Source organism: Gallinula chloropus, assembly GCF_964237585.1.
Source record: "Gallinula chloropus genome assembly, chromosome: 14".
Lineage (NCBI taxonomy): Eukaryota > Metazoa > Chordata > Aves > Gruiformes > Rallidae > Gallinula > Gallinula chloropus.
This window is the reverse complement of record NC_140099.1, coordinates 4867670-4891893: the sequence shown is the minus strand read 5'-3', so window position 1 is coordinate 4891893 and position 24224 is coordinate 4867670. Positions and strand designations below refer to the sequence as shown.

At 46.7% G+C, this 24224-nt stretch overlaps 1 protein-coding gene across 2 annotated transcripts in view; it reads right to left on the bottom strand.

Annotated features, from left to right (window-relative positions):
* The window catches only part of RTN1 (reticulon 1), a gene marked incomplete at both ends in the record, with an annotated part of 113252 nt that overhangs the window by 9542 nt on the left and 79486 nt on the right, over window positions 1-24224 (bottom strand). The window contains one exon of one of the 2 annotated variants that reach the window (XM_084270759.1): window positions 5445-5505. The exons of the other annotated variant lie outside the window; for it this stretch is intronic. Coding sequence (XP_084126885.1) covers window positions 5445-5505 — 61 coding nt within the window. Of the gene's footprint in view, window positions 1-5444; window positions 5506-24224 lie in introns of those variants that run through there. 2 annotated transcript variants of the gene reach the window in all.

Genomic DNA, 24224 nt, shown 5'->3' with positions numbered 1-24224 from the left:
CAGCTTCATTTACCCTACATAACACTGGTTTAATGAGAAGTGAGAACCTGCCTACACACAGCCTTTAATTCTGTAATATTATGACTTCATAAATGTAAATGACTTCATAAGTAATTTCTCAGACCTACTTGAAGTCAAAAGATCAGGAAACATAATTTAAGAAGGGCAATCTTGCTTATAGCATTGTCACATCGATGTTTGACAACAAATGCGGCAAAGCTCTAAGCGTTTCAATCAAAGCAAATGTTGCTCACACTCAAAGCCATTCCAGTTTGCAGCACTAACCAGAGGCTGCAGGACCAGGCTTTCCCCCTTCTCTCCAGTCTGGGATCCAATGTGATCATTGTTCCCTTCCCCACAACAGATCTAATTCAAATGCAATACAGATGGATACAACATTTAAGGAGCAGTCTGGTGCCTTCAGGTGACTGCTGTGAGTAACAGGAGAGCCAAGACAGAAGGCATCTCTCCGTATCCTTTACCTCCAGCCTGGAGGGATTTCTCCACACTTCTACCTTTTATACACACTTTATCCATTAGGTTCTTGTCCTTGTTCAGCTTTATATCTTTATCATTCACCTGCCACAAGTCTCAACTTGAAAGCTCAGACCTTCTTGGTCCCCAAACTCAGATTAGAGGAGACATGGAGCAGGAATAGGACCATGGAAAAGGAAAGTCTTAATATAAGATGCCCTCCACATTATATCCTACTCCATCTGCAAGATCAAGATGTGAGCAAAAAAGTATTGATTAACTGCCTTATGTGAGGCAGTAGAGAGGACTTGGGTAGCCAGAAAGGGATTTGCAATAAAAAAGTCAGCCCTGCAATCACTTCACACACAAGCCCATTGTATTATCATCATCATCATCAGTATCATCGTTATTATATGGATGTTGTTATCATTTTCACTTGAGAGGTGCTTTAAGACCAGGCTCACTACCTGCTTTGGCCAGTTTCTAAGGAGGATGCTGTTACTCCTACCTTAAATGAGCAGAAACAGAGAAGAGAAGCAGAGTCCCTGAAAGCCCGTAATGCTATGGAAATGTTAAGATGTTCCTGAGATGCTCCTGGACATAACTCTATCCAAACACTTGAAAATCTGCAGATTTTCCAAATGAATGGCTCAGACCTGTGTTATTTGTGAGAATTAAATATGACTTGGAGAGACCATCCCTTCTGATAGCAAAAAAAGTCTCACTAAAACTAATTTCCGAGAGAAATAATGAAAGCAAAAGCAGCCCTCCAACATTTCCTCCAGCTACTGCCCCATCATCACACTCTTGCAAGAGTTTAAATTATTCCTCAGAGAACACCTTAAAATAATTTTACTTTGAGGGAATTTCCTCTTTGTTCTGACAATGGAAGAACATTGTCCATCTATTCTTAAGAGAAAAAAATACATTCAGATAGGGCACAGCAGGTGTGCAGAGCACATTTTGGCAGAGCTATTGACATGTCACTGATTTTTTGATACTAAATTAAGGTGTTTGTTGGGATGGTTGGCAGTCAGTGTTAAACTCATCTAGGAGAGTTTGTCCTCTGAGCTCTTGATCTTGCAGTTTTGTTGCTATCAACAGGAACAGCCTTGATGAAGGATTGATACAATTTCTGTACCCGCAGCAAAAAAGGGAAGAAAATACATCTGAAAGTGGAAAAATATCTTGACAAATTTCATTAACATTTTGCAGAATATCTACTGTGAAATTAGGAATTCCTCATGAATTAGTGTAGTTTTGTGAAGCTATTAGGGAAACTGGTTACATCAGATGATGACCTGGTTCCAAGATTTTATCTCTACTGAGGTCCAAACTAAGAACCAACTACTGTGACAGATCTTTAGCTGCTGAAAAGGTGGGGAAAGCTCATGACAGGTGGATCCCAGCTAAGAGTACAATACTTTCAGGAAAGCAGTGAAGGTACCAACTGGCTGAAGTTCTCATGATAATAGCTGTAATTAGACAGACATCACTGTCAATAAGATTATAGGTCAATAGCATGTATCCAAAATCTTGCCATTGAACTTCTGTATCAGTCTTAAGGTGGGGAATGTTGCCGTGAATAGTTGGTGTAGCTTCTCAGCACCCTTTGGAAACCAATTGATGTATCAATCAAGCAAGGAAGCTGGTTCTCTGGGAAGAGCTGCCAAGAAGATGCTACTCAATAACTCCAGTCTCAGTGGAGTTATGTCAGCTAGATGGATTTGATGAAGTCTGCAGTCCTTTCCCACATTAAGTTATAAGCTCGATAAGATTTAGGATAATTTCTATGAACAGTTCATAGGCCTTTCTCTCTGGTTCTTCCAGATTTTCTCTTTCTGATATCTCTTGTGGAGGAACAAGTGTGTCACTTATGACCATCCAAGAGCTGACATGTAAAAGAAATAGTAGAAGAAGGAATACTCATGGGGACAGGTGTACTGGCAAAAAATAGCTACACCAAGCTGTGGTGCAAAGACCTTCCTGATCCAGAGAAACCTCTCCAGCAAGGCATGGGGATGAGTCCTGCAGAGCTGGGTCTGCATACCTGGGGAAGGCACGGAGACCTGCTCCACCACCTGGAACTGGAGACACACCTCATCCAGCAGCCGCCCTCTGGGAGCTGCGCAGTGCGATGTGTCAGGCGGCTGGCAGGGGCTGCAGGTTGTTACGCGAAGGGCCCACACCACCCAGCCTGCCCAGCCAGAGCCGTGTCTCCGCACACTCATGCATTATGCATGGCTCCATCCCAGCCTACTGCAAATACATCACCTGCCCGTGCAGAGGATGACTTGGGTGGGGAAGCCGGCTGCAAGTCCCCAGAGCCACCCATGATGATACTGTGAATGGAGCATGTGCCCAGCAGGGACGAATTCCCCTCCCGCTGCCCCGAAGGGCTGTATCATGACCTACCATTGACATGAGCACGCTGTACCTGCAGGATGGACAGGTAAACCACTCTGTTTCTAAAGGTATGCAGCAGCAGCTATGGCTCCATTGCAAGGAAAACAACAGCACGGTGATTTAGCAGGGCGAAGCCAAAGCCTCATCAGGTGTCCCTGCAGCTTCTCAACATCCCCACCCAATTTTACACCAATTATGAGTACTATGAGAGCAAATCAATGATATAGCTAATTGTGGGCTTGTCTGTTTATTAATTAAAACTTATGTTAATCTCCATCATTTCAGTAAATAAATGCACCATATTTGCTGAGGTCTGTGTCTGCATTTGTTGTGTTCACAGACATATTCCAGCATTTTCAGAGAGGAACCATAACCCCACTGATCGTGAAGCTGGCAAAATTCTGCAATTCCAGGTTTGCATGAGACAGAGATTCTGGGTTGAGACAGAGACTACATGAATAATAGATATTAAAGGAATCGATGAATCAAGTCTTTAGCCTTCATTCTTCTGAATATTAAATTTCTTCTATTTTATCTCAGACTGATCAAAGAATTTTGCCAACAGAAACGATATTCTAGGACTATTATCTTTTTTTTTTTTCTGCAGCAGCATTTTTGAATCAGAAAGCACCACCCAAGGAAAAGGAAAAATATGTAAATGATGTGGAAGTGAGGTAAGGGATTTATTTTTTTAGCTGCGTTGATTTTTTCATCTCTGGGTTTTCTTCAAATCAGCATGGGACGTACTGTGTCATTAGATTTTCAGCAAATCTACCTCAGTCTCAAAAAGGAAAGCAGAGAAGGAGAGAAACCCCACTATTATTAATAATTATTAATTAAACAATAGCAGTATGTGCTTTGTTATTGCCCTCTTTTTAATTTATAAAAAAATACTATTTTTTTCTGGAAAAGAGGGGAAAATATTTGGTTTCTTTCTAAATACAGGTGGTTCAGCAATCTGACTCAGCAAATTCCTGTTTTTATAAGGATCAGCAAAATATTGAGCCTTTTTTTGGAAACAAAACAAACAAAACACCCAAACCCCACCTAACAAGGAAGTTTATCGGCAAGGCTCAGATGAAAAGCCCCTGAAGTTAGGCTGTGGCTCTCCCATGTAAGCTTAATGAATCATGGAATCCTATAAAAACCCCAAGTCCTTGATTAAGGCATGGAAAGCTTGAGCTGCTGGATGCTGGCACTTAACAGGTGCATCTGTTTACTTTCCAGCTACTCGTCTTCCCTAAAAAAAGACCCTAAAACCTTAGGCTATAAATACAATTAGGTGTGGAATTAAGACTGCAAAAATATCAAGCTCCCTAGAGATAGTGTCTGTTTGTCTGAAAGGTCTCTCCCTGCCCTCCCCTCCCAAAAAACACTCTTTAAGATGGTTTTCTGGCTTCTGTTACATCAAGCTGCGTTTATGAAACTATGTCTGCAAGCATCCTGGACCACCCTTTAATGAGATGATGCTACAGAGTGATGTCTCTCCTGTTGTGAGCATCAACATCACGTACTATCTACTGGGCATAAACGTTCCCCTTAAAATTAAGAAATACATCCAAACAAAGCCTGCCCAGAGCAGGCAGCAGCCTGCCCGGCAGGATCAGCCACTAGCTTTTTCTCCCTCTAATCTGTCCACCGAGCAGCAGCGTCACAGAGACCGTCTTTTATCAAAACAAAGGCTGGCTGCTGGCTGGTAAGTGTGAAGCCGACTAAAAATGGCTGAAAAGCTGTCCGAGGCGCCCGGGAAGGTAGCCAGCCCCACCCAGCGCAGACACCGACCTGCTCAAAATACGCGGAGAAGAACCCCCAAAAGGGAGATGCTATTGTTCCCCTCGCCTCCTCGGCAGCAAGACAACACCACCTCGACATTTCCCACCCCATCCCCACCCCCGCCCCGACAGGCTCAGAGGAATGCAGGAAAGCACAACAAAAGGATTATTTCTTTTTCCTTTTTTTTGGTCTTTTTAAAGCAACCCTCCAGCAAAGCCCGAGGTGGGTGGCAGTGCCGGGGCTGCCTGGGTGCTATGGCTCTTCTCGCCGAAGCTGCGTTTTCTTTGTGTCGACGCTAGGCTAAGCCCTGGCTATGGGTGTGTCCCTGGGCAGGAGGCACCCAGGCACCCCAACGCAACCGCCTCGGACCCCCCGCCAGCCCAAGCAGGCACAAATTCACCATCGCCCATCTCTCCTAAAGCCCCCCCCCAAAGGTATGGATGTATGCCAAGCGGATAGCCCGACGGAGAGAACCGGGGATGAGAGATGACACCGCTCACGGCAAGGGCGGATGCTCTGGGAATGAGCTGTAAGGTGGGGAGGAAGGTCCCGTATCCTGGATGCTTTCAGGGTGAGACAGCTGGAGACGGGAGAAATGCATTCAAAAGAACAGAATTAAGGGCTTTTTCTCTTTCCTTCTTAAATTACCCCCAAAGAAAACATTCACGGGGAGGGAGATCAAACAGCATGCAAAGGCCCACAGGTGAACAATGCAAAAATGGATGGATCCTGCCTTTGCCTCCTCTGCCATGCAGTCCTTCTAGCATGCAACACCAGAACAGATATAATACCCTGACATTTCCAGTTGCTCCAAAGACAGTCCATCTTGGTGGAATCGGCACTGGCTTGCATCTCGGAGGGCTGAGGAGCTGCCGGTCCTTTCGTCGGAGGCACTGCGTTACCAGTCAGGCATTCCCGAGCATGGGTGGGTTTAGCGGGTATCGCTCCCGTCTCCCCGCTCGGCTCCGGACTGATGCTGTAAGCAGCACAGGCGGAGGGGGGAGGGCATATTGTACGCGCTGCGGTCTCCACTGCAGCAAATCAGCAGTGTGATGTGGTTGCCCTAGGGAGCAGGCTCCTTTGAAAAGGGGATGCAGTCCCTTTTCAAATCAAAAGCTTGCGCTCGGTGCCTTAGCCTCCTAAGCCATCGAAATGGTTAAGGCAACCTGATGGCAAAGAAATAAAAACAAATTGGGTGTGGGTGGAAGGGGGTGGGGGGGGGATGGTTGAGCACTGTTTCCTATGTGGCTGTATGGTTGTGACTATTCATGTTCCAGAAATTTCTTGAGTGATGAAATACGGTGTTTTCTTCATTTTTTTTTGAGGGCCAAATTTCACCTAACCCCTCCGGGTTCTGACACGCTCCCCCCCACCCCCACGCCTCTGCCCAGCAGGGTGAGGTCAGGATGCAGGCAGGAGATAACCAAGGTCAAGATCTGACTCTAACAGAGCAACCCTTATTTTGCTAGTTTTTTCCAAAACTATTCCAAAAGCAGAAGAAAAGAGCCAAGTACCCACAGCACCAGGCATCACCCTTCTCCCCCCTGCAGGCATGAGCACCCACAGGCATGGGGTGAGCCCACACAGCCCCCTGCACCCCCTTGCACCAATCCCTGCTACACTGGGATGCTGAGCACCACAAGCTGCACCCAGGTTAGGGTGTGTGGGATACAAGCAGTGCCTCCTCTCCCTGCTCAAAACATTGGGTAAACCAGGATTCAATTTGTGAAAAGCATGTGCTCTCTGTACTGACTCAGCACCCATTAATCACTGGATTTTAACACCAACTCTGACACTCCTTGCCCAGTAAGACATGGGCTCTGCCTCAGTTTCCCCATCTAATAATAAAATAAGTAGCCTTGCAGAGATATAATAATTAACCAATGGCTGTTATTGCCAAATACTGGGAAAGGAAATGCTTCACATCCACCCAACCTGTTTCCTTTCTCAGATTTTGGGGTGGTTATTCATCACAAAGAAACTCCCCCAAAAGTCACCCTGTTTCACTGAAGAGTGACCTGAGACACAGCATATCAGCCTTGGCCCCGTCACTGTTGGCAGAACAATCCCACCTGGGGACCTCTCAGCTCTGAGGCTGCATTTAATCTTTCAGATCCTGCCAGATTATGAAATAATCTTACCTTAGCGATGTTACACTGAGTTCAGCTTTTTTATATGGAAACAGATACAGTACACATCAGAGAACAGAGTTTGAACCTCACTGCTCTTTTGGCTCCAAAATCAAATGGTCTTTAATGACTGAGTTAAGAGAGATCTCCTCCAACTGGCAGTAGTAGGTCACTTACCCCTCCCTGAGGTAATTCATCTCGTAGGAGAGATTCATCACAGTGTGATCTTCACCTTTACCTAGGAAACTCTCCTGGGATTAGAGAGGCCAACATCTGTAATTCATGTTTCAGAACCCTCTTTGAAATCCCCCCCAAAATTTGCTCTATGCTGGAATCACAGAATTACACAGAATCACAGAACCACAAGGTTGGAAAAGACCTTTAAGATCATCAAGTCCAACCATTCCTGTCCTATGCTAAACCAGATCCCTGAGCACCTCATCTACCCTTTTTTTAAACACATCCAGGGATGGTGACTCAAACGCCTCCCTGAAGATCCAACATCTTCATGTCCCTTAACAGGGAAATAATTAACTAACTGGTGTACAACTGGCTTCAATTGTCATTACACAGAGTAAGCTTAAACCACCACCAAGCCTTGATTTTGTGTCCTTCCTGGCTTTGTTAAAACCAGGAAGAAATAGGTTGGCAAAAGATGGTTTCTCAGCATGGACTGACTGGTTTAGACCCTTAACAAGAACAGAAAATAGATTTATTGATACCTTTTGCCCCACACACTGTTTGTAGCTCTGTGACGGGGTTCCCATCCCATCACCAATCTATAACACGAGGTATTTACAAGCTGAGCCATCATTCACATCAAACTTCTAAATCCTGGATTCCCTGGGAAAAAAAAAAAACCCAAGGAAACCTCAAACTTAGTGCATTGGTGAAACTCATGGCTATGAGTATGGCACATACCACCAGCAGCACAGTGATGAGCAGACACAAAATCTCTGCTGAGTCTCACTGCAACCCATGTTTCTCAGTCAGATAGAAAAGACAAATTCACTCTGGACAGAAGAGTGGTCCATGTACATTTAAGAACCCAGTGCTGTAATAAATAGTGATGATTTCTCCTTTCCATCATTGTTGATAGGGATTCTTTTTGCCCCAGACTTCAGGAGACTCCATCTCCTTCCCCAGGCCAAAATGGCCCATGCCATCAGATTTCCTGTTTCAATCTTACTTCTCTCAGAAAAGTATCTCTTCAGACCTGGCCCATGTGAAAGGACTGTCCCACCCTACTTCCAGAGCTATTTTAATTCATCTGCACCAGAACCCATCACGTTATCACTGGGAAGAAGGAAAATGCCTTTGTGTCAGAAACAGAACAGGACTGGAACTGTGAGATAAACATATTTAGAAAACACAAATGGGCTAAGAAATGGGCACTCACTTATCCCCGGAGCTGAGTCTTGTGAGGGACAGAGGCAGCACCTAGCATTAACCTGTGTCCACATACACTTGCACAAACACTTTAACAAAATCCCAATGAGTTGGGTGGATCCAGGACTAAAATAGCAATTAATAAAAAATGCATATCTACAATGAGAACTTAAATTATGCATTTGGTAAGTGATGAGCCAGAATTAGCACCAGTTGGCCATCAATAGACTAAGGGTGAAAACTACTTTGCAGGAGAACTAAACCAGGACCACCAAATAAACACTTACTGAGCAGACTGGAAGGCACAGATAAGTATAGCACTGCCTGGATCTTATAAGGGTGAGACATGCACAGGTCAGAGATCTTAGCATCAACCATAGGATTCTGCAGTGTTGGAGGACAGTTTTCCTGTGATGATGAGCAGAAGCAGGATGAAAAGCTGTAAGTGGACTTGCTTCCTGTCCTTTCAGGGCACTGTCCATGGGAAGCCTCATTCTGCTGCAGAATATTACTGAAATGATTACAGACCTTAAGATGTTTTACTGAGGTAACCTACAGCTCAGTGTTGATGGCAGAGCCACGAGCCAAGTGGGCTCATAAGCATTTGCCTGTTAAGTAGCTCTGCTGGAGATGATGACCAATGTGTGTAGAGTGTGAGGGGTAAGGATGCAGTAAAATAAATTTACTGGGTTGCTCTCAGCCCATCCTAACCTCCCTCTGAGGGAAACCCCCATCCAAGTTAACACATGAGGAAGGTATTGCTGTCTGCCTCACTTCTTTCCATCCCAGCAGAGTGTGGTGGAGAAGGTGCTAACTGCAGCTCAGCAAAGGACACAGCACCCTGTCCTAGTGTGCAGGTCACAAGGGTTGTGCTGCTTACAGAACCCCGTGTCAGTACTAGCTCTCCATCCCTACCTTGCTTCCCACCAAAGGTCTTCCCAGTGCCATGGTGACCCAGCCTGCCTGTGCACCACTGATGAGCTCTGATGTGGGCAAAGTTAGCAACATTTCAGGCTTTTTTTTAGGTAAATACACTTGAGCTGACATAACAGTCCATAAGAGCTCGAAAGTGCCTGCTGTTCCACCAAGGGAAGCATCACACAAAGCCCTAAACTTCAGGGCTGTCCCTTAGCAATCCTGCTGGAGGGCAGGGAAGAAATCAGCATTGGTTTCAAAGAATATTTAACGATGATAAATTCAAAGACAGAGCCTAAACCATTGCCAGTTCTGCTCTCAGTGACTTTGATGACACTTTGGACTGATTATCCTTTTCAGAACAGGGCTCTGCATCACCCACGTCAACGCTCCCTCGGACACATTGAGGGCAGCGCCAGATCTGCTGCAAGATCCTGACATTTAGCACTTTAGGAGAACAATAGCATTAAAGGAGATGACTGGGTTTTTCTTCTAAGCTAATTTACTCTTAGCATTAGCAACAAAAATAGAGGAGATGCTATTTTAAAAGTTGCATTAATATGTCTCGAAGCTCTAAAGAGCAATGGGGAATTTTTGCCTGAGTACTCCCAGCCAAGGGCAGCCAGCAATTACATTTTTGTGAGGAGGTTGTCAATAGCAGAGGGATGGGCCAAATCCTGGCTCTGCTCTCATCCTTCCCACTGTCTTGTGCTCATTCCTGCAGTACACATTTTCTGAGCTGCAAAATCGCTCCAAGGTGGCTCAGGTGAAAAGGCCATGAGCTGGGAGATGCTGACAGCAATTTCAGGTCTGTCACTGTTCAGTAGGAGGTACAGAGACAGCTCTGGCCTTGCTGTCTTTTGCCCCAGGTCTCTGGCATTTTCTCTTAGGAGATTAACTACTTTTTTCCTCAGGTTTTTAGACCACAAAAGGAATCAATAAACTGGTAAAAAAGACAATATGGTCTTACACTGGGGCAGTTTTAAGTCTGGAGATGAATACTTGTAACAAAAGAAACCCCATGTCCTGGCACATCACGTAACGTTCCAGCTTCCCTGAGATTTCTTGTAGAAGTGTTGAAATGCCTGGGTTTATGAGGGTTTTTTTTAAATGAGCAGTCAAAATATTTAAGTGTGTTTTGAGATACATTGCTAAGCTTCTGCCCTGCTGCCTCTGTTTCGCTCTCTGCTCAGCAGAAGTGTTCTTCATTCCCATTTTTGCTCAAAGTCTGAGATTATCACAAGGTCTTCAGCAACCACCACGTGACACGAGTCAAATGAGTGGGTGAAAGAATCAGGTGAGACATCCTTTGCACTCACTTTCCTCCCTGGGAATGAGGTGGCCTTTCTTTGAATCCCAGCGAGCGAGCCATCGGGGGGGGGAGGTCCTTAGATACGGTGCTGTTGTTAAAATACAGATTTCCATTTCAGATTTTGAACTGCTGATGTGCTGTCCCTCAGTGAACCTGGCGCAGATCCTCTCCACCAGCCATCCCAGAGATGACTGGCACTTCTGCAGCGCCGCTTCGGCTCGCTGACTACTGCAGGCAACAGCACGTCCAACACATCAGGATCAAATTTGATTTACTCCCAGCTCTTCAGTGGCTAATTTCTCTTGGTTCTTTAATGTTATTTTTGAACCATGAGGATCATAGAAACGAAGGCTCTATTCCTGCCACTGACCTAGAAAAGTCTTTTGATTCTTTCCAGTGGGACTACTTTTTTCAGTTGCTGGGAACCTTAAAATTGGGTGGTTCTCTCCTTTGGGGAAGGTACTTGGTACATCTTCATTTCTCCTTTAAGATTTGATCAGTAAAGCTGACGAGAGCCTGAAACTCTGGCTGACCTACTGCATTCCCCCATTAGAGCAGACTTTTATGGTACTTGCAGCCTACCCCCATTTTTAAGCCTGCCACATTTAAGCATGTGCTGCTAAATTTGTCTCCCTTATAGCGATGCTGGTGCTGCAGCTGGCATTATTAATTCCATTTCATTAACTGATCTTCCTAATGGACTGGAAGACAAAAGAGAAGACTGTCCTGAGACCACAGCGTGGCTGGGCATCAAGAGATCTATGTTCAGTCCCCGTGTCCGCCACGGGCTTCCTACATGACCTTGGGAATCCCCTCTCTTAGGTCTCTGGGTCTGACAGGTCTACTTAAATTTGGGGTATCATCTGCTTTTTAAGCTTTGTTTCTGCAGTACCCAGCACAATATCTGCTGCTCTAGCAAAGGAGCCTCATGCATTTTTGCAATGCAAGTTGCAGGTAGGTGTGACTGGCTGTCATTCTTAGACCAGTGGAGATCAAGCAAGATTGAAAATATGAATTGGGATTGCATTGTTCTTGGAAATGGTAAAACCCTGCCCGGTGCTGGGCAAAGATGCTGAGAGGCAGAGGAGGCTCTTCATTGGCCAAGCTTGCCCACAAGAGATGAACACATGCTTTTAGCAAACTTTTGAAGCAAGGTCTGGCAGCCACCTGAGCTGGAGAGATGAGGCCTGGACTTCACCCCATGGATGACCACAGGCCACCAGGGATCCTGTCCCTTCCAGGGCAAAGTCCTGTGCTGGGGGGCAGAGGAGGTGGCCCTGGAGCACCTCATCTCACTGGCTCTGACCCCTTGATGCTGGCAGGCACAGCTCCTCAGAGCTGGTTTGCTGGGAGATCAAGGCGGCGAGAGGCAGACGTAAGAGCATGAGCAGTGGCCATGCAGGTAGAAGCATGCAGGGATGTGTGATGGTGGTGCACAGAGAGCGCCATGCCCCAAACACAGCCCTGCTGCAAGCCTAGAAAAGTGCCACACCAACCCAGCTCTGCCACATGGCAGCACTGGGAGCATCCTGCCCAGTCAAGTCTTGCCCTTTGCTCCTCCACCTATCCAGATCCAGGGCTAAGGCAGCTCTGGTGCAGCCCCCAGCGAAGATGCGCCCACAAAAATGCACAAAGCCTTGCTTCCAGCTTACAGGGGCTGCCTCTAAGCTCCTGTCCTACTGGGATCAGGCCCAAGTTTTGAAGCTCCAGGTGCCGATTCAGGGGCTGGGACACTCTGCTCAAGTGCAAAATGCAACTGCAAACTGTGCAAGCACGATGGCAAATTAAACCGACAGCCTGCGGGCGGAGGCTCAGGAGGCTGAGGATTCTTCTGCAGCGGTGCCATAAGCCTCTAACTCAGGCTGGAATTCTCATAGGCAGCCTGGGGTGCCTGCAAATGGGCTCTGGTTTGCAGCATTCCTTCTGGCTCCTCTGCTCCTCGTACCCAGGGAGCCCAAACCAGGTGGGAGGGAGAAAGTGCAGAGTGCCTTACTGCAAACCAGGCCCCTTTCCCCACCTCCATAGCCCCCAGTCCAAAAAAAAAAAATGTAATTTTCTTTGGGGAAGGGAGTCACTGAGCAGGCCTTGAGCTGCTCATCCCTCTGCACTGTGCTGCAGACCTGCTTTGAGCATCACAGCATGGACATCACTGCACCCTCCACCACTGCCCCCATTACACAGGAGGATAAATGCTTTAGTGACGGAGGTGTGCAGATGCTGTGGCCATGCACACACCAGCTCAAGCGACACACGATTGCCATGGCAACCCCAGCTTTCCCTGGAAAACAGCAACAGATCACTAATACACCCCTGGATGTAATAGCCACAACCGCCTGCTCCACAGAAGCGAGACACCAGGGTACCAAACCACTCTGCAAGCGCAGGGATGGTGCTCGCCAAGCCACAGCTCTCCATCGTTATCAAGCAGGGAAGTTGGCTGCCAATATGGAAAAAAATCTTGGCCAAGGTTGCAGAAGAAGGGGGGACAGGTCAGGGGGAGGAGGTTAGAAAGCAGCTGCCCCTGTCCTGAGGAGATGCACCCTGCAGCGCTCACAAAGGCGGTAGAGGAGGCAGAGTGGCCCCGTACTGCAGCGATGCAATCAGTGCTGCGTGGCATGGAGGGCTGATGAATGAGGAGTGCCTTAGTGCTGTCCAAGGGGAAAAAAAACCCCACAACCAACAAAAGGAGAAATGAAGGACATAAAACACTGATGTGCAAGGCAGGACTGTTAGTGCAAGGCTGTGGGAGGGGGAAAAAGAGAGAGAATATGAGCAGGGCTCTGGTGAGAGCCAGTATGAACACTTGCTAGAGAAATGCTTTGGACAGTGAAGCTGCACTCTGAGTTTTAAATGTTATTATGGGCCCCTAGGGTAATTAGAAAAATTAGATCAGGAAATGATATGCCAGAAGTGTTGCCTGGAAAGTGGTCAGCGTTGTGTTTGCTGGGGAAATGAGCAAGGAAAATGGTTTTGTGGGGCATTTTAGGACATTGGCTGGAAGAGCTACACAGAACAGCAGTAACGGTTTAGGTACTGAGGGGGGGCTGGCCCTGCTATGGCATATCCCCTCACATGGGGCAGACAGAAGAGGAAAGGATGGATGATACATATATAGCTTAAGGAAGATACTATAAGCAAGGTCGAGCAAGCTTCCAGCATCAAATCAGCAAAATATGCAATGAAAATCCACACCCTGGAGCCAGCTCATTAGGTACTTAGCATCAGTCATCCCTAAAAACAGATACCTTTTGCATACAGATGCAAAATGAGGGAGAAGAAAAAAATGCAGAACCTTGATAAACCCACTGAATTTGTGGAAATGGGCTTCCCTTTGATAAACAGATCTCATCTCTGAGTACTTGAATATCATGTATCCTCACTCCCCCTCTGCGCACACAATGAGAAAGTCCTGATTTGGATGCTGACATCAAGTAGCTGCAAAAAGACAATTTAATTTCCCATTCTGAAGGCCAAAGGATTAAAGATAGACTATTTCACATTTAGAAAACCAAACTAAAAGGCCCAGGGAATTCAGATTTCCCTGATGTTACTGTAAACACCGTAAGCCACATTTTCCTGCTTCTGCAAAGAAATGCTACTCTGGGATGAGCATGAATAGGAGGCATAGAGTGAATTTTAATATATATACATATATATATGTAAAATGGAACTATTTTGCCATCTTTGACAATTAATAAGCAGCATGACATTTCACTGGGCAAAACAAGACAAGGGAATATGTTTTCTGTTTATCCCAGTACATTTAACCACTCTGCCTCAATAATGGAGAGCACGTGGACGTGGTAGAAGCAGCAGCAATTTCAGAGTAACAGAGTAGATTTGCAGAGATACAGAAATAGCTGCTGTCCTAGAGCACTGCACATGAACAATGTGAGGGGGAAGGATAGCATACTACATTTTCTGCTTGAACAGTGAACTCCCTTGCAACAGGTCTGGCTTTTGCAGAAACTGGGGAATTCTGAGGAGAATAGTAAGATAGGTCTGGGTGAGCACTGTAAAAGGTCTGAACTGCTTTCTCTTGGTGTTTCAGTCCTTGCAAATGTTTAAATACATGGGTCTTTGCTGAAACTCCCTGGGGCAGGTACCACCAAATACCTTTTTGTGATGTATCAGATACCTCCTTCTTCATAAAACCATCCAGAAACCAAAAGCACAATGTCCCTGTGTCTCATCTAAAGCTCTTGCTCTTCATATGCCAGATACTTAAAATCAACTTCTTGCAGTAAAATCAGAGACACAACATAATGGCATCACATTCATTTTAAATGATGAATTCAAGAAAACCACAATTTTGTATATGCACACAAGCCAAACCCAAACCCCAAACCTAAATGCCATATTTAGTTTTTGGATGAACCTCCTCTTTCACAGGTATGGTAGATGTGATCAGCTCTTGCTGAATTCCAAGCAGGTCTCTGGGTCCTGCTGGTCCTCAGCACTTGTGGGTACAGGTTTTGGAAACCTCAGGCTCTGAGTACCCCCAGTTTGAGGCTGAGACATCATCCCTCTAGATTAGGATGTCTACTGTGGGGGACCAGAACAGAAGGGATCGTGCTTCATCTTGGAAGCAGCAGCAACTCTTACCTTTTCCAAAGCACCTAATTTTTAACTGTGCTTTTTTTTCCCCCTCCTTTTTTTTTCTCAGGCTGCTTGACATTTTAAGTGATCTGATCAAAGATTCCTGTGAACCACAGCTTCTAAATTTCAGATAAATATAGCTGTGCTGCTTTGCATTTGTTTGTTTTCCTCAGGTTGCGAACCTGCAGTCAAGACCTACTAAATTTTGGAGCGGGGTGAGCTGCTGCTTGTCACCACAGGCTTCACCAACCAGCACAGCCCTGCACGCAGGGCACAGCTCCGCACCGCTCGCAGCACAGGATCCAATCCTGCTCTGACAACTCAGAGCAAACTAACCAGCAGCCCCTGTGCTGGCTGGAGGAGTCAGAGCAACCCTGGAGCAGGCAGAAAGCAAAGGATGGCATGATGCATGGAGACAGGCTGCTTGTAGGGATGCACAGAGGGGATGATGGAGGTGGCTGGGGCTGAGCATATGTGACATGCGCAGCCCACGCAGACAAGGGGACGACTCTGAGCTCTTTGAGACACAGTGAAGCTCTGTGGGCTATGGATGAAACCATGTGCAAGGGCAGGAAGGTCCTGGTTCCCCCTCCCCTGCCCACCCACGTATACCTACTGAGCTCAGTACAATTTATTTTGTCCTCCCCATTCGCTGGGAAGTAAACATGGCAATTACTTTGCATATCTGAAGTGTCAGAACCCTTTGGCACATTTCCCTGAAGCTAAATAATTAATGAAAGGCTGTGATTAGCGTGAATCTTGTGGAATCATCAGAAAGCATGGAGTGATGTTTATTTTTACCTCTTGATGCCTGAGACAAGGCTTTGTTAAGAGGCCAAGGATGGATGGGCTTCCCAACCACTGTCCTGCAGCTGAAAGGGCTTGGCTTTAGGTTTGTTTTGGAGAAGGTTTTTGCCCTGCTTTTTGCTTAGGCTGCCACAGACAGAAGCAGCCTTCAAAATCTGACTGCTTTTCAAGTGATGGAAGATAAAATACACTGCTTTTCCATGCAGGGAAGACATCTGCATAAATACCACCCAGCAACTCATTTGCCTCAGTGCCTCGTTACAGCACCGCATCTAAGAAGCTTTTTTCCATCTCACCAACAGACAAGGGTGAAGTAGAAGATACTGGGTGTGTGGCTGCCAGGGGTCAGGCTCAGCTCCTGGCTCCTGCAGCAGCATCAGGCCCCACGCAGCCATGCCTGCAGCGGTGGGTTTCCAGCTCCGTCCCCAGTGGAGGAACAAGCTGGTGGCCCTGGTGAGAGACCTTCTAGAACATCCTGCTGCATGAGAGATGCAGGATATGCTGGTGGCTGTCACTTAAGGTCTGTTTGCTCCTAAAAGGTCCTTCTTTCTGAATCAATTCTCCATACAAAACCTACCAGACACCCCAGAAGCTGTATTGAGCCCTGCCTGTGCCATGCAGGTTTGTGTGAGCTGCTGCCCTTTCCCCAGCCCTCCCTTTGCTTTCCCCTCAAACTGTAAATAGGCTGTTTTTCCACTGTGACCCATGGAGGGGGGAGGCTGCAGAGTGGACTATTGGACTATGAAATGATAACATGAACAAACAGGGTATCTTTGGGATCCCAAAATGCAAAGGAGGGTATTATCTTCACCTCCCAAGGGAGGAGATGAAGGTAAAGCAGAGGGATTACATTAAAGCTGAACCCTCCTGACCCTGAATGCCACAGCCCTAATGACACCAGCTCCAAAACCCAGTCTCCCTGCCCTGCCTCATGCATTACACACCCCTGAGCAGCAAAGGGGCACGTTCACGTTCTCAGGGAGGATGTTTTCAACCCCATAGCAACACCAGTCAGGCACCTCCAAAAGCTGCCTCTCCCTTAAAGGGATTTCCTCCTCACCCAGAGTTTTGTACAAACAAGAGGCAAAGGATTCCTTGCAAGAAAAAGCAAATATTTTGGAAATCATGTACTTGAAGTCTAAGCCTGGTTTCGTCTCATCCAACACATGTTTCCATGGAAGCAGAGGAGGGAGCGGGCAGCCTGCGGCTGCAAATCACAGCATCTCACTGCCTGCTCCCCAGTCTGAAGAGACAAATGGATCATTAAAAATAAAAAATAAACCCCCCAACCCTGAAATCTAAAAAAATCCCTTTTGATAACAGATAGCTGATATTTAGTGCTGCAACCTTGTTCTTAGGGAGCAGGGTCCAAGCGCATCACCGCTGAATCAAACCAAACTTGGGCTCATTCTCAGGGGAAACGGAGCATGAGCTGAATAAAATGATTTCTGTTCTTTTGTTGATCACATCGGTGTAGTGATTGTGTGAGCACAGAGAATGTCAGTGCAGCGCACAAAGGGAGTTATATAAACAGATTAAAAAGATGTTTTCAGCATGCTTTGGAAGAGTGTGTTGCAGAGAGAGGCCAAAACAAGGATGCTTTAGGAAATCTGTTGATCCAAACCTTGCTCTGATCCCAGGAGCCTCCTCAGGTCAGTCTGTCTGTCAGTCAGTCGCTCTTATCAACATGTCCTTTGAACAGAAACTGATTTTTACTATAACCACAAAGTTTTCCTGGCCTCCAAACCCAGCAGCTCGAGGCATCACTGTGTTCAAACACCACACACAGTTCCTAACTGCTCGCAAGCGCATCGCGAATACATCTCCTTGCCGTTGAGCCGGGCACGTTTCACTGGGAGTAATTACCATATATCCTCAGGTAAGGCTTGTCTCTTACCCAAAACGTTGCACTCAGAGACTCAAACGCAGCTGCTCCACACAGCTGCTCTCCTGAAACTGAGCTGGATCTACCTGGCTGCCAGCTCCCAGCCAGGCAGCGGGGCGGATGTGTGTGCAGCCATTACGTAACACAACGTGTCCTTCCTGCACTTACACCCCTCAGAAAAGAATCTATCTGTTTTACCACAGCCTGCCTTCTCCCAAAAGGCAGCAGAACTTCTCACCAGTAGCTTTCTTATTTTTTTCCCTCTGTTTCTTGACTACCAGGCAAAAAAAAAAACAAACCAATAATTAGGCACACTTATAAAAACTGCCAATTAGAAAATATAGTTGCAGTCTCTAGTGAGTAGAAAACCCTGAGTTTTCAGTGCTTGTGAGATTTCCTCCCTGCAGCACTGTGTAATGGATTTGGAGCTGTTCTCTATAGCTGACTGAATGCTGAATTTCTGAATGCTGTGATCAATACTGTATTGAATACCAATACCTATGATCTAATGACAGCTCTGTGTGCATCTCTTGCTTAAGTTTAGTAGATAGCTTTCAGGGGGAAGACAGCAAAAACTGAAATCATCTCGAGTTTTATCATAGAAACATAGAATGTGTAAGGTTGTCCCTCTACTCTGATCTGGTAAGACCCCACCTGGAGTACTATCTCCAACTCTGGAGCCCTCAGCACAAGAACATGGACTTCTTGGAGAGTGTCCAGAGGAGGGCCACAAAAATGATCAAAGGGCTGGAGCACCTCTGCTATGAAGACAGGCTGAGAGAGTTGAGCTTGTTCAGCTTGGAGAAGAGAAGGCTCTGGGGGAACCTTATAGTGGCCTGCCAGTGCCTGAAGGGGCCTGTAAGAACTCTGGGGAAGAACCGTTCCCAAGGGCGTGTAGCAGTAGGACAAGGGGTAATGGTTTTAAGCTAGAAAAGGGGAGATTTAGGTTGGATGTTAGGAAGAAGTTCTTAATTTTGAGAGTGGCGAAACACTGGACAGAGATTAGTGGAAGCACCATCCCTGGAGATATTCAAGGTCAGGTTTGATGGGGCTGTGAGCAATCTGATCTAGGAAAAATGTCCCTGCTCACTGCAGAGGAGTCAGACTAGATGACCTCTAAAGGTCCCTTCCAACCTAACACATTCTATGATTTATGCTGGACCAGGACTGACCCTATTTCCAGACCCAGCAAAGGTCGCAGACAGCTCTATACCAGCACACCCCAATGAATAAACTGCAATATTGCCAAAGGTTTCATTCTTGTCTTTTCTAGCCTGTGAAATTCATTGGTAAAGGGGGGTTCAAGCCAGCAGACCCAGACAGGGCAGGGCCCTGCTACACCTTTATACACAGGCTGGAGGCAAAGTCTGGGTAACTGTTGAGCACCAGCATCCTGGCAGGACCTGCAGGGAGTAGGGAAGCTCTGGTTTTGTCTTCATCTCTGGTTAGTGCTTGGCTTCTTCCTTCATTCCACCAACAGGAATTGCCTGGTGGTACTGGTTGGGACCATGAACTGTGATAATCCAGGCTTTTTTCCTTTCTAAAAGCTATGGAAATTAAATCATTATAGTGATTCATGGCTTGTTTATACCCATGGCAAGACATCGAGTGTCCACTGGGCCCAGTGCCCCAAAGGTGAAAGGCTCCTGCATCCCATTCCCAACCCTGAGCCCATGAGGACAAGGCTCTGCAAGTTTTACAAAGATGTTATTCAGCAAAGGAAGAACAATGAACCAAAATTCTTGGGCTGAGTAGGAATGAACTGGAAAGCAAGCAGAAAACTAGTGCAGATGAGTCTGGAGGATGTCAGGAAAGCATTTGTCTCTAGACAGCGCAGGATATTGATCTGCAGACTCACATAGCAGCACATGCTGGACAGGAAGCATCCCAAATGCGTCAGAAACTGGCTGAGGGAAAGGGAGAAAGCTGTCAATAAAATGAAGCAGTGTGGTGAAGGGAGGAGGAAGGAGGAGGCTAGCAGGGCAGCTACTGCTGGAGCCATGGGCGTTTACCTCGTGCTGTGTTATCAATGACCTTGAGAGTGATGCCATTATCTAATGATGCCAAATTGTAGGAGGCAAAGAACAAATTAATTACAAATGGGAGATTAGGCTTACGGTCTGATAAGCAGCTCACGGAGTTCAGTGGAGAGAAGTTTTAATGAGATTAAGTGACAAAGCCATCACTTAGAAGGAAACATTAAACAGACTACAGGCAAGGAGAAAGAACTGGGGGCGAAGGCAGAGAACTATTAAAACCATCTGTGTTATTAAAAGAAGAGTAAACAAGGCCTGTGCCTCTCAGGGAGGAAGGGAGATAATAGTAAGGCGTGCTGGCACCGCTGGTAGGAACTCCTCCCTTGTATGTCTGAGTCAGGCTCGTGGGGATATGGATGGAGCGCAGCGAGGGAAACCCAGCACACGTCTGGGATCAACATGAGAACCTAAGCACTCGCTGGCTTGGTATGAATTACTGCAAAGAAGAGCCCTGAGGGGAGGTCCAGGAGGCCTGGTCTTACCAGGGACAGTTATAGGTGGGAGCTGGACCTCATGGAGAAGACCTTTCCCCTGGCACACTACAAAAGCAAGTGCAGCAGGCTGTTGGGTTGTAACAATCAAGGAAAGAAGCAAGCTAGCAGTCAGTATTTCTTGCCACAAAGGGCAGCTCTTAAATAATAATAGCTACTGCTAATGATGAATAATTAAAGCAGACTATGTGGTCCTCTGGCCCTTATGTAGTTCCGTTCCTCTAATGTACGGCAGAAGCATCATTTATAGTACATGGCAGGAGGAAGCGTGTGCTCATACAGACTGGCAGAGCTTCATCTCCTACCAAACCCACTGCATCCTTCTCCATGAGCTGGATTTAAATCTGAGTGCAAACATAATGGGAATGGGTGTTAAATGAGAGACCTGTGGCGCAAAGGCAGCCGCACGTTACCATGCAGCAAACATGGGCAAGGGTAGAGCTGGAGATAACATCCTCTGTTCATGTCACCTACAAGTAATGCACCAAAACAGTTCCTGAAGAGGAGAGACTTGTCCCTTCTTTCACTGGATGTGGGCAGGCTTCTGTATTTCTGTTTTATAAAGCTGGTATTAGATAAGTTTTCTCATCTTTCCTCTCTGTGACAGAACAGGTGCCCTTGGGGTACATGGGGCTGACTGATACTGCTGGGCATGTAGTGACTCACAGCACAAGAGTTTACCACTTCTCACTTCCCAAATGGATCCAACTAGGGAAAAGGGAACAAAGAAAAGCAGACCTCAGCCTCCTTGCTTGTCTCCCCTCTCCCTCACATTTCCACCCACCTGTCAAAGGGTAACACCATGGTGAGCGGACTGAGGGGCTGAAAAAAAGAGTGGGCACCAGGCAAAGCAGGACTGACCTTCAACCCACACAAAATGGTGGCATTGCCTGGATTCATGCATTACACCATCCTCCTTAGACTGAAAGCCATCCTGCAAGCTCTCCAAGCAGAGGACCTCACTGTGTGCTCATATCTCGGTTTACAAAAGATCCTGATCCTGACTGGGTCTCCAGGCACCACTACTAAAACAAGATCTAAAACCAACAATAAGCACAGAGGTTTCTTTTTCCTTTTGAAATCAGGAAGCAATGTGTGTGTGCTAAGAAACATGTCTAGCACTACCACCTTTCCAAGTCATCTGCTATTCCCCTGACGTCTCTCACAACGTAGATTATCCAAATGTGGATCCCTGAGTGCTTTCAAATACACAATTCCAGTCAATATTTACATCCTCTTTCTTCCTATTTTGGTTTGAAATATGCTAAAAGGATGCACAGGGAGTGCCTCAGCATTTTACAGACTCTTCACTTTGGTCAGCAGAAGTGGAACCGCGCAGGAATGAGAGCAGCATTCTCACCTTTCTGGAAGGAGTCAAAACCCTGCCGTTAAATCCTGTTTAAAAGAACTGCACAAAGCCAAAGTGTGTGGCACAAACTCCCTCAGTGATTTGATTTTCCTTTCTGTGATGGTCACCACAGATAAACTAAAAGAGATGGACTCCCCCATTCCTTAGGCTCTGTTGCTGAGGGAGAACCAAGCCAGGGAAGACACAAACCTTGGTGCTTTAGGATGCACATGCTTTGTGTGTGCTTCCTTGTTTGTATTTCATTTTCCCAAGCCTATGCTGATAGGAATGAGATGATAACTTGGCCCACATGCCTGGTCACACCTGGCTTGAGATACCAAGGAAACCCAAGCAAAGGTTGGGGGGGCAGCTGTGGGTTCTTCCAATGAGTCCTTGTCCTGAGTCACAGGGACCAGGACCTCAGGGCTCACCACAACATGCCACAGCAGGGACATATTTAAAGAAGGGTCATCTACAAACCCCAGCTGTCACAACTGTATTGTGGCATTTTCTGGAAGTGGATGGGATGGTCTTACCCCCAGGTGTGAGTGGGGCTCAGCTCAGGTGAGGATGGCGTAAGAGCTTGTTTTGCTTTCAGCTCTGGAAACAGGAAGGAGCATTGGACTGCAGGAGCCCAAAGCAATCAAGGACATAGTATTTGGATGCAGCCATGCTGATACTGGCTTTGTGAAGGCTTGGACAGTTCCTGCTGGCTGTGTTTCTGCTGCATGATTGTCCCCTCGCTTTCTCTGCATAACATCCATTTAGCAGCACTGGGAACTCTACTGAACAAGCACAAAGCAGGCAGGAGGGATAGAATTATACACATAGGTATGAGACATATCTGTGCCTGACTCAAACCCATGAATAGAAACTGCAGATCTGAACTCCACCCTTGCCCACAGGGCAAAAGCAAAGCTTGCATCCGAATAAATCCTGAAAATCTCAGCTGCCAGCATCTCCAGATCAGAGCAACAACAACAACAGGAGCTGGAGCCAAGTGTTCTGAATATTTTCTTACAGAATACCCAGGAGAGCTCAGCTACATGCAGCAGAGCCATTTACATGGTGTTTGAGACAAGGTTTGTAGTCTTATCAGACAGAGAGGTGCCAGGAAACAATTCTGCTCTCCAGGCAGGACTCAAACCACAGAATGCCCAGACCAGTGAGCCTGCGGTTATCACATTGATCTTTTCAGCTCCCCCTCCATGTAGCATCAAGGATGTGTTAGACAGCTACTGCTCATCCCAGGCACTCCTCTTAGCTGCTGCTGTGGGTTGTGGTGCAGTGAACACTGCAAAGGCACTGTCTCTGTTCAGGCTGTCCCTGAGAAGAGGGTCAGATCCTAACCACGCTAAAGGCAATGCTTCAGTTCCCTCCCTTCCCTCAAAACACAGGGGTGTTACAGCAGAACAGTTTGACTATGCCTATGGAATTTGAAATGGAGGCAAGGCAGGGTGGGGGATACCTGCAGACCACCCAGATTGGTCAGGGAAAGATACCCTTACATGGAGAAGGAGCACTGGGGGAAGACAGCATGTTGTCCAAACAGCTGTGGGTGACAAGGATTACCTTGGCCTGTTACATCACAGAATCACAGAACACATTAGGTTGGACAGGACCTTTAAAGGTCATCTAATCCAACGCCCCTGCAGTAAACCAGGACAACTTTAACTAGATCAGGTTGCTCGGAGCTTCACCAACCCACATTTCTTCAACTTGGAGAGAAGGATGTTGTGGGACACTGTGTCAAAGGCCTTGCAGAAGTCTAGAGAGATGACATCCATTGCCCTTCCCTTGTCCATCAATGTAGTCGCTCCGTGGTAGACTGCTACACCCCATGCCACCTGACACACTCACACTGTCAGCCTGACCTGAGCCCTGCACTTCCTGAGGCTTTTTAAAACAGAGGGGGTGTCATCATCCCAGCAACACCCATGCCTCATCAGTGACTCATCAGCTTCCAGCTCAGGATGGGTCTCTTTGCTCCCCCATCATCTCCCTTCCTCAGGAAAACCTGGGGAAACCCCCTATACACCAAGATCTGCTGCTCTGGTTCTGGCCACACAGGGTCCAAAGCAGCTCCCCTTGGCGACTGACAAGAAAAGCAAGGTAAAGCCATGAACATCTCTGGCCCTAGACAGCTTCTTGCTGGCCATTTTCAGCTCTTTGCAATGCCTCCCTTCAAAAGGAAAGTCTTCCATCACAGATGGAGCTCCTCTGGCCCCACAAGCATCACCAAAGTCACACCTGACTGCATGGCCAAAACATTCACTCTCTCCTTTACAAAGAGCTTGCACCTAGCAGCAACCAGCACTTAAGGGGTGGGATCCCAGGCCAGAGCATCTGTGAAATCTGTGACACTGGGGCATTTGGCTGACAATCCTTTGGCATTTTCTCTCCAGCACCCTCATTTATTTCCCTTTGCAATGCCCGGTTTGCCCTGCCAGCTCAATGAATAATTCAGCACATGTCAAAGCCCCTTTGGCACTTTGTAGGATCAGTTCTTAACCCCTTTTCTCCATTTAAACTTAATTCCAACATAATCTCCCCTTCATTGCTGCTGGAGGAGCAAGATCTACAAGCAGAGAGCTCACTGCCATAGCTATATGGAAATATAGCTATATATATGGAAATCACCCCTTTCATAGAAACGCTGC